Raw genomic sequence first — 11,380 nt, 5'->3', positions numbered from 1 at the left:
GCAGCGGATTAACCCAAGGTACCACGATGCCAGTCCTTTTGGCTGTTTCTTGATCATGCTTTCCTTCTACTTTCCTGGCTGATAAGGCTTTATAACCAGGCCCATACCTAAAAATGTTTGCTATCGGTTCGCTCTACAAGAAACTGACCTTAGGAACTTCCTGTCTTTCAATATGGAATTTACTTAACCAACAAAAAACAAAAAGCCACCTAATTACAAAACACCTTTTAATGATTCCCCAAATTCTTATAGCTGAGACATTCTGCAGACAATCCCTACCTTAGTCATTATCAGGCATTTATTGCATTTTGCTAGATATTTTAAGGTTCTAATAAAGATCTGTTCTCTGGCTGTAAGGTGTTTTCTAGGGTTATTTTGCTAAGCTGCATGTGTCTTCACTCTGAATCCAAATATGTAAAGGTACATTTTCATTAGGATTGGTGTGTGATTTGGGGTGGGCAAAGGCAGGAACAAAGATTGGGAGGAGATGTATGTTGGCAGCTGGGAACATTGAAGCAGCAGAATTATTTAATAGTTTGTAATTCAGAGACATAATTGCAGTCCAAATATAGTTTAGCAGAGTTCAGTTCTTCATCCTTTTCTCTTTTATTAGCACAAGAAGTAAAGGATTTTATCTCAGTCTTACATGTACATTAAATTTATCCAAATTGTTTGGACGTGAATGGAGCAGTTTGGATTCTACACTGTGATTGTGTGTGAAAATTCAGCTGAGTATTTTGCACTGTGATGATCAATGGCATAACCGACATATGAAGCATCTAAGCAGCAAGCATGATGGTTTCTTTTCAATATTGAGAGCTTATCTTATATAAAATATTCAAAGAAGTGTATGAGCGTGGTGCATGTTGCCAAAGTCCATATAAACAAAAACTAAAGCATTAAGTCCTGTTTAGATAATCAGAAAAGAGAATAGCAATTCAGAGGTTGCTATTATTGTTGCGGTTTTAAACTGTCATCTTCCCAGCAGGAGTAATGAGATTGATGAATATTGCCACTGAGACGACATAATTTTTGTTGTGTTAAATGCATATTCTAGATGTTCAGCAGCCCTTATTAAGTCTGTTTCCTGGTGTTCTTGCAGGGATTTTCTTCCCATTATTTCTCCGTTGCTAAGAATACACATTTTGTAACTATGATCTCTTTGTTACCACTGGCTATCCATGTCAATTATAATCTAAATAGCCCAAGCAAAGAAAATTTAAATTTGAACTAGCAAATAGCTGTCATCAACATATTATTAAAAGGAAGTCATTTTGTGAATCCCATGAAGTACATTAACATTCACACTCAGCAGGCTAAGAATGAAAACACGCTGAATTTAAAGTAACAATTTTTTAGTGATCATGATAAGCATGATTCTAAATAAGGTGATTTATCAATAAGGCCCATGATCAATGAAAAGAAAATTATCCTTAGTGTGAATATATTGAGGAAAAATGAAGAGATTTTAAATCAATAGACTTAAGGAATGACACCTGATGCTCTTAAGTTTCAACACACAGACTACTACTAGTTCCTTTATTTATTTATTTATTTTTGACAGGCAGAGTGGACAGTGAGAGAGAGAGACAGAGAGAAAGGTCTTCCTTTGCCATTGGTTCACCCTCCAATGACCGCCGCGGCCTGCGCATCGCGCTGATCTGAAGGCAGGAGCCAGGTGCTTTTCCTGGTCTCCCATGGGGTGCAGGGCCCAAGCACTTGGGCCATCCTCCACTGCACTCCCGGGCCACAGCAGAGAGCTGGCCTGGAAGAGGAGCAACCGGGACAGAATCCCACTCCCCGACCGGGACTTGAACCCGGTGTGCCGGCGCCACAAGGCAGAGGATTAGCCTAGTGAGCCACAGTGCCAGCTCTACTAGTTCCTTTATTTAAAAATCTGCTGGCTTTCCTCTATCAGCAGAAATATCTTCTGCCTTGTTTATTCAGTAAGGGTGATGGATTCGCAGTTATTATCCCCATCTCATCCCATTTCCTTCATACTCAAAAACAAAGGCTGTGGGTGTAGACAAAGTAGGGCATCCATAATTCTTTTTTTTAATAACAACAAAAATCTTTATTGAATTACAAATTTTAAAATGGATCACTTAATTTAAAAGTGGGACTATTTTTATTATTCTTAAATTCACTCTGTCAAAAACTTGTTTCAAATGATAAAACAGAAGATTCACCTGCGAATTGACAAAGCACAGGTGTACTGGTGGGCCCTTTCAATGTTTTCTCTATCACATCAAAATGACTTATAAGAGGAAATGGGAAAAGGAGGGCAAAGGAGAGTGCAAAGCACATACAGAGGTCTTTCTATATGTCTGACAGAATGCATCCAGCACAATGGAACACAGACTTTGCCACAGTGGCCTTAAGATATGCTACAACAAGTGTACTTTAGGGTACATTTTTTTTTCCTTATTTTGACCAGAACAAATGGTGTTTACCTAAATAGAAAGTAACACTTAATTTTATCATACAACTATTTACAACAGTCCATATTTTCAGTTTGTTCAACAACCTTATTCATCATCATGTAACAAAAAGTTAGCCAATAAGACTCAGGACAAAAATATTTTCTAGCAACTTTTATAGCTGAAGACCACAGCTTTAAAAATTTTATACAATCCTTATGTTTAATCCTTGGTCAGTATAAATATCCAAATCAAAATCGAGTCATGAGCTGTTTACAGTAACTACCCTATACTAAGATACTAACGTTTTCTTCTCAGTATGTCTTCCCATGAGGGAGGCAAAATCGTCTGAAGCTTTTATTCCTTGCCTGTGAGGGCATTTATGAAAATCCTACTGAACCACAAAGGTGGTTTCTGCAAAACTAAAATATACTACAAAGTTAAACAGGTAAATAAACAACAAAACCAAACTGATGTCAACAACGTCAAGTCATATTTCCAAAAGTAAAATCCATTAAGAACAAGTAATATACATGTACAAGAAATTACAAGAAATGAGGATCATGGTTAGTTACAGATGCAAAGTAATATCTAATTATCCCAGGCTTGTGAATAATTAAAATCAAATTAATATGCTAGTTCAAATGTTATATACAATTTAGATAAGCTGGTCAGTATTATTTGAATGCACAATGTATTTGGTAAACTTAAAATTATATTACCTTTTATATTCCTGTAATAGCTGGTGTAAGTACATGCCAATATAGAAAACATGTAATTTTCATTTACGGGTTAACAGAGTGACAGAAAAGGTCTATTGTGTATGTTTCAGAATGTAAAAGTTAAAGAACTTTTTTTAAAGAGAAAAAAGCTTTAAATTACCAAAGTTCAAATGATGAAAGTTTAATGTCAACTTACTTATAAAACAGATGCCATACATATGGTGACCCTACTGATCTGACTACAAAAGGCATTGAAGGAAGGGATGTTCAGTTGAAAACAGATTAACCCAAGGGATGTATGTTGCTTTGAAAATTTGTTTTGCAGGAAAACTAGTTGCTTGGCCTAGTTTGAAAGCTAATTACAAAATTCATTTTCTTAATAGTCCAGATATTTTGCCAATTCTTCCAACTCAACAGAACTTCCATCGACTTCCACATTCATTGCAAACAACAAATGTGGTCATTGGTTTATCGGCACTATGGGTTTGCACCTGAGTGTAGGTGCAGTTCTTTTTACATTTGGCACATGTGAACAAGTCAGTCTGTGTTCCACCTGTCTTGGCCACATGATATTCTCTGATGGCTTCTTTGGCCACGTTTTTCCGCATCTTTTTGAGCTCATCACTGGCCATTTCCTCTGCCATCATTCTAGCAAATAAATCAGGAGGAATATTCCCACACCATACATTTTTCCTTAAATTTGGATTTTTTGCATCTTTAAGATTTGATATCCTACTTCATACTCTATTTTTGTATTTCATGTCTGTATTCCTTATTTCTTGGTATATAGCTTCCTCCATTTGAGATCCCAATTCGTCCTCATCAGTTCCAATAGCAACGTAGTCGTCTGTTGGGAGAGCGGCACTTTAACCGCACAGAATCCGAAGTGCTTGGTGCCTGAGGGAAAGATGAAATGTAAGTATCGGAGCATTTGTCTCATCCTTTCTGTTGCTCACGTTGCCACTGGAGCTTCCCTCTCTTGCTTCAGGGCTGTTCTGTGATGTCATTGCAGGTTCTTTTTTTTTTTTTTTTTTTTTTTTTCCCTTGGGGTCTTATTCTGTTGATGGGTCATCTAATAGCTTTTTCCAGGATCTGTTGAGAAACTTTGCTAAAGATGTAACTTCTTCATCTGTACCTTGCTTGCGAATAGCGTTAACTGACATTCCAATTCTTGGGGACTGTAGTAATTCCATGGTCATAGGAATATTCTTAAGCTCCTTCAGCAAATCCAGCGCTCCAGCCGCGCTGTTCTTCTGCACCATCTTGTCCATCTTCTCGGCAATGCAGACTACCTCGTTCTCCATGGAGCCGGCAGGTGTACCCCGCGCCCAGCCCTCCGGGTCGCGAAATGGCAGAAGGTGGCGTGGAGAGGACGCTGAGCAATCACGAGCCCCACCACTGCAGGCCCGGCCGGGCCCTAGGGCCTTCCTCACAAACCAGACCAGAGGCGGCAGCCGGGCGGCAGTAATTCTAAGCACACTGGGTGAACAAAGAATATTGCTGAGAGCAATTGTCCTGGGGGAGGGAACCGATTTGTAAAGAAGCAGCTCTCTGAGAAAGATCTTCAAGATTAAGTAGGAGCTCTGCGGTAGGTATAGTAGGAGAGGAAAGAAAAGAAGAAAAGTACATTGGTGATGTGGAATCCTGGAAGAGCCTGATAGACCTGGAGAAGAGTGGCCATCACCGAGACTCTGTGGGCTGTACTGATAGTGGACGGAGACTGGGGAAGGAAAACAGACCCTGCCAGGTGTACAGTCACGCTCGCTTACATACCAACGGGAAGGTCAGACCTTGTGCTTAAATTATGTGTATAAGTGGCTTCTGATATATTAAAAATTATACGTTATGACTTTAATGCTTTGTTAAAGTTACCCATACACATGATTTCTAAGTGACAATATTTCTGGAAAGCTTATCAGGATAAATGAAAGCTGTTCCTTGTTGGATTGTTCTGTTTTTCCCTCCTGCTCCCTTTACCATTCCCCCAAGGAAATCGCACTGGGCTCTTGTTTCTTCTCATGCTTGCTGTACATTCCTAAGTAATGTCTTTATGCTGATTTTTAAGTTATATTTGTGTATATTAATTTTGTTATGTATTTATATTCATTTTAATATTAATTTATATTTTTATTTTGGAAGATAGAAATTTAGTACCCTCACAACCAGATCTTTCCCGTCGTTTCATCCAATTGCCATTTTCCATCTCAACACAGTTATTCAATTGTTTCGTTAGTTTTGGTTATTGAGTCACATAAATGTCATTATTGTACCACATAGGCCTACTTGTATGATTAGGCCTAAGGAGGATTCAAAGCAGAGCTGTGGAAGGGAGCATCTGGGGCACTTGCATCTCACATAGGAGTGCCTGGGTTTAGGCCCCAGTTCCTGCTCTCATTCTGGCTTCTTGCTGATGTGCTCCCTGGGAGGTAGCAGGTGATGGCTCAAGTTGTTGAGTCTGCGCCACCCAGATGAGAGACTCAGATTGAAATCTGTGCTCCTGTCTTCAGTCTCGCCTGAATGTGGCTGTTGTGATTTTGGGGGGAGTGAATCAGCAGATGGAAGATCTCTCTGTCTCTCTCTTAATGCCTCTGCCTTTCAAATAGAAGAAAAAGCTGGGCTATGCAATGACTGTTTTTCTTGTGCTGTACAAATTTTTGTTTTTTATTGAGCTTATGGTAATCAGTTTCTTATTTTTTCTTGTTTTTATTATATCTATTATTAAATCATCTCAAACAAAAAATTTTTTTCAGTGAATCTCATGTCTCTGCTGAATCGTCTAACCTTTAATGGCACTCTGATAGACGTTTTTTCTTCTTTAATTCATTCAACACAGTAAAGTTTTTATTGATTTGTTTGTTTGTTTGTTTATCAAGCAGAAAGAGAGAGAGCCCATTCACTGGTTCACTCCTCAAATACCTACAGTGGCTGAGACTGGGATGGGGACAAAGCTGGGAGCTTTGATTAGATTTGATTCTCCCAGGTGGATGACTGGAATCCAGTTATTTGAGCTGTCACCATTGTCTCCCAGAGTTTTCATTAGCAGAAAGCAGGACCAGGATCCACACCTGGGTAACGAACCCAGGCACCCCAGTTTGGCACTTAGACATTTTAACCAGCATCTTAACCAACAGCCTAAACGCCTATCCCTGAATTTCTACTAAATTCTAGAGATAAAAAGACAAACAGGATAGATAATGTGTCCTGACCTCATAGGGTTTACCATTCAGTGAAGAAGGGGTAAAGGTAAATAAATGGTATTTAAAATGACAAAGGGTATAATAGCATGCAGGAAACAAACAGGAATAAACAGAGAGAATAACAGAGGTGGAGAGGGAGAATTCATTTGCTAAGGCACAGCCAGGCAGGCTCTCTCTGAAGATGCTATCAGCCTTACTCATGTATGGAAGAAAAACGGTTCCGATGAGTGAGAAGAACTGAGACTAACATAGTGAGACTGGGTTTCCTTCCTCTGTTCAGCAATACAGGAACAGGAGCTCTCTTTTTTATGAGCTCCCTCTCTCCTGAGCTCACCCGTGCGATGCCATCTTTTTTTTTTTTTTGAACTTTTATTTAATGAATATAAATTTCCAAAGTACGGCTTATGGATTACAATGGCTTCCCCCCCATAACATCTCTCCCACCCGCATCCCTCCCCTTTCCCACTCCCTCTCCCCTTCCATTCACATGAGGATTCATTTTCGATTCTCTTTATATACAGAAGATCAGTTTAGCATACATTAAGTAAAGATTTCAACAGTTAGCTCTCACACAAACATAAAGCGAAAAATAATAGATGATTTTTTAAATGATGATGAAATCAGATCAGACCTATTGTCATGTTTAATCCCAGCGAGAGTCAAGTTGGGAATTAATAATTTCTTATTTTTTTTTTTTTACAGAAGATCAGTTTAGTATACATTAAGTAAAGATTTCAACATTTTGCACCCCCATAGAAACACAAAGCGAAATATACTGTTTGAGTACTGATTATAGCATTAAGTCTCAATGTACAGCACATTAAGGACAGAGATCCTACATGAGGAGTAAGTGCACAGTGACTCCTGTTGTTGACTTTACAAATTGACACTCCTGTTTATGGCATCAGTAATCTCCCTATGCACCAGTCATGAGTTTCCAAGGTGATGCCATCTTTTACAAAGCCCTCGCCAGAGCAGAACAGGTGCTGGTGCTGTGATCTTAAACCTCTAAAGCGGGGAGCTAAGTAAACCTCCTTTCCTTACAAAGCTCCCACCCAGTCTTACGTATTTGTTATAGTAGCACAAAGCAAATTGACACATGCATTGATGGACGATGTCACTTTGGTTGCATATTCTAATTATACACATAAAATGTGTCTTTAGAGTCTCTTCTGCAAATTTACTTTAGTGTTCTTTATCCTCTTATTTAAAGGCTGATTTACCTATTGCTGCAATGTTATTCCTTTGTGTAAACTCTGCACTGTTTGTCTTGTTTCTTCAAATATTTGACTGGAATTTTTTTATTTGGATTAAATTACATTTACATACTAACTTGAAAAGAATTGATATTAAAATTTTAATTCAAGATATGCAGTACCCTCCATTTATTCAGGTCATTGTATTTCTTCATATGTTAAAAAGAAACTTCCTAATGCAGGCTTCTATATTCTTCTGTAAGTTAAAATGTTAATACTACATATTTTGTTGTCATTTTTAGTACTATCTTAATTAATGCTATACTCTCTGGTTAGTCACATACTACTCCAGGAACAATAAAAAAATGATCTCAGATCATATAATAATAAACATTTATTTTCCATATATTTGTGTAATGATTTTTTGGGTTACCTGCTAAATATATCAATCTTGGTCTACCTAAGTGAGGCATATTCCCTCAGGGAATGATCTTTTTTTTAAAAAAAGATTTATTTTATTTATTTGAAGGTCAGAGTTACACGCAGAGAGAGAAGAAGCAGCAGAGAGAGAGAGGTCTTCCATCCACTGGTTCACTCCCCAAATGGCTGCAATGGCCGGAGCTGCACCGATCCAAAGCCAGGAGCCAAGAGCTTCCTCCGGGTCTCCCACGCAGGTGCAGAGGCCCAAGGACCTGGGCCATCTTCTACTGCTTTCCCAGGCCATAGCAGAGAGCTGGATGGGAAGTGGAGCTGTGGGAATTGAACCAGTGGCCATATGGGATGCCAGCACTTCAGATGACGGCTTTACCCGCCGCACCGTAGCGCCGGCCTCCGGGGATGATCTTATGGTGGAAGTCAGAAGTTCTCAGATATATGAGCAGAAACATGCGGCGCTCGGGACTGCTACACACACTACTTGCTGTATGCTGCCATTTCTGTAATTGTCCATTGTCCAAAGGGTGTATCATATTGTCTAGCCAAATCTCAATAGGGCAGAAAAGTGCTAGGGACCTTGCAAAGTTCATTGAAAATGCTAATTATTAAAAAAAAGTATGAATTTCAAAATTTGGGGTGCTAAACTAATCTTTTAATTACATTTCCCATAAACTTTGTGAATTCTACTCGTAACATTATGATTAAAAATCAAAACACATTGAACTGAAGTTGGAATTAATGCATTAAAATTAATGCATGTAATTATTTGAGTAAAATTAAGAAATTCCCCTGGTTGAACTTGAACCATTTTTCTCAAATGATATTTTAATTAAATCAACAGTGTAATAATATCTGCTCATTTTGCTTATTTAGTAGGCTAATTGGTAGCTGTAGTAGATTCAGTAACTGTTCAGCAAGTTTTCACCCCCCTTGAACCATCCTTTATGGGAAAAATAAATGGGGGTACTCAAAAAGTTAATGGAAAAATGAAATAAAAAATTTTATTTCAGAGAAAAACCCTTTGAAATTTACACATAGTTTTTCATAATGCACATTTTCTTTCTTTCTTTCTTTATTTATTTTGAGAGGCAGAGTGGACAGTGAGAGAGAGAGACAGAGAGAAAGGTCTTCCTTTTTGCCGTTGGTTCACCCTCCAATGGCCACCACTGCCGGCGCGCTGTGGCCGGCGCATCGCGCTGATCCGAAGCCAGGAGCCAGGTGCTTCTCCTGGTCTCCCATGCGGGTGCTGGGCCCAAGGATTTGGGCCATCCTGCACTGCACTCCCTGGCCATAGCAGAGAGCTGGCCTGGAAGAGGGGCAACCGGGAAAGAATTCGGCACCCCGACCAGGACTAGAACCCGGTGTGCCGGCGCCGCAAGGCAGAGGATTAGCCTATTGAGCCACGGTGCCGGCCCATAATGCACATTTTCTATGAATCTGTTGTAGCTCCTTTATATTAAACACTGGGGCCACTTAGAATTTATAACAAATAATTTTGTAAACTAGATAGTTGTTAATTGTGATCTAGGTTTAGATGAAAGCTTGAGAATACTGTTTTAATATTTACTCAGATTTTAGGATATTTGTCACTGTATGTAGTATCCAATTTTATATACACATATGCACATTAGTGTATGTATCTCGCATCAAGCAAAGGACCCAAGGGTCCATGATGGCCTCAATTTGATGTTAAGCAACTTAGTGGACAGGATTATCATATATTCCCATGAGTTTCAGCAAGTCTACATATTTATAACAGTAAAAAGTATACATCTTACTGTATTTGAAATCAAACTTAAATAACCTTGATAAATCAGAATCTTATTTAGTAAAGAAAAAAAAAAACCTTAACATGCTTATAGCTGATGTAACAAAATTTAATTTCTCCTAATAGGTCACATTAATTATTTCCAATGACTTTACTGTGTCATAAGTAATACACTGTTGAATAAGGAATTTAATATGTTTTATAAAATGTATTTTTTCTTTCTTTTTTATTTGAAAAAAAAAGTAGAGAGACAGAAATGGACAGAGAGATTTTGCTGTCTTCCAGTTCATTCCTGCAATGCCCACAGCAGCGTGGACTGGGCCAGGCTGAAGTCAGAATCCTGGAACTCAATCTGGGTTTCCAAATTAGGCTGCAGGGACTCAAGTACTTGCTGACCCCCAGTGTGTAGTAGTAGGAAGATGGCCTAGGAAGCAGAGCCAGAACTCAAACCCAGGCATTTTGAATTTGTGAGTTATTTTGATAAATCAGGTAAATCAAATTCCTTGGTACAGACATAATTTCTGTTCCTATATGAACATTAAGAGAATTAATAAATTTATTAGGCAATATATTTCTGTTTGGAGACTTTGAGTGGAAAATGGTTTTTTATTTAGTTAACCTTTATTTATCTTACTTTTCTTAAAAATAAACACATTTACACTTAAAAGCTCTTGAAAAATTCTAGATTCAAATAAAGATGCTTTTGGTAATATGTTTCAGCAAGTAGAGAATTAAGAAGTCTTTTGTCAAACAAATATACATATATCAAATCAAGAAAATTATGATAACATGGTGCTGAATAGTGCCTGCCTCTGGAGAAGACAAGTGAAATACTACAAAGCAGCAGCAAATAATTTTAGAAAAAACAACAATGTCCTGAGCAGAAACAACAAGAAAAATGTCATTGAATTGTCAATTGATTTTCGTCAGTATTTTGAGGAGCACTGATGACTGATCCTGAATCCATCTGTTCTCAGCTAAGTGGGGTATATATTCTGGAATGTTGAGTAATTGATCAATAGTCATTCTAGCATGCCAAATTCAAAATGCATTAGACTCTTCCTTGACATTGAATGTTGCTCTTCAAAGGTCCAGTCTACTGTGGCAAATGAGTAGACAATGTTCCCAGGTCTGCATCTACGAATGTAGTTACATGAACAGAATAAACTGGGGCCAGCTGTCCAAGTCTGAATGCTTTATAACCTTCTGTGTACGTGAGTGTCTTTGATAATATGTAATGAAAAAAATCCCTTTCTTCATCATATCTTTCAAGGTCCTAAAGATTAAATATAAACTTTAATAGCATACATTTCTTTTATACTTTATAAAGGAAATATTAATATAATCCTCCTAAGGCATTGTCCTCCAGAGAATAAAATGTAATGCCTTTAATTACCTTTAATGGCTTTAATTTTTCCTGAGAATGATGTTTGATGCCAATATAAAAAGTGATAGAGATCAAAAAGCTATTAATTTATTGAATAAATGTTTTTTTAAAATAACAAAAATTAGATTATCTTAGGTTTAATTCTTTTCTGTAGTGTTCCTCCTTTATGTTTCTGTAAGATCAATATCAAGCTGAAATTAGGATAATGGTAAACAATCCTTTCCTCATTAAGAAATTATGTAATATGTCTTCAAA

The 11,380-nt window shown here is 37.8% G+C and overlaps 1 protein-coding gene across 1 annotated transcript; it reads right to left on the bottom strand.

The window, feature by feature from the left end:
* Positions 1-3,446: 3,446 nt before the first annotated feature.
* On the bottom strand, positions 3,447-4,951 carry LOC100346016 (transcription elongation factor A protein 1). The gene is given in 3 exon segments (XM_051848336.3): positions 3,447-3,997; positions 3,999-4,068; positions 4,071-4,951. Coding segments are annotated over 3 exon segments (891 nt in total). The 5' UTR covers positions 4,447-4,951; the 3' UTR covers positions 3,447-3,552.
* Between the last annotated feature and the right edge of the window lie 6,429 nt (positions 4,952-11,380).

The sequence above is a fragment of the Oryctolagus cuniculus genome, chromosome 8 (assembly GCF_051225735.1).
Source record: "Oryctolagus cuniculus isolate XC-2025 breed Fujian yellow rabbit chromosome 8, ASM5122573v1, whole genome shotgun sequence".
In the NCBI taxonomy this organism is placed as follows: Eukaryota; Metazoa; Chordata; class Mammalia; order Lagomorpha; family Leporidae; genus Oryctolagus; species Oryctolagus cuniculus.
This window is presented reverse-complemented; position numbering and strand designations above follow the sequence as displayed.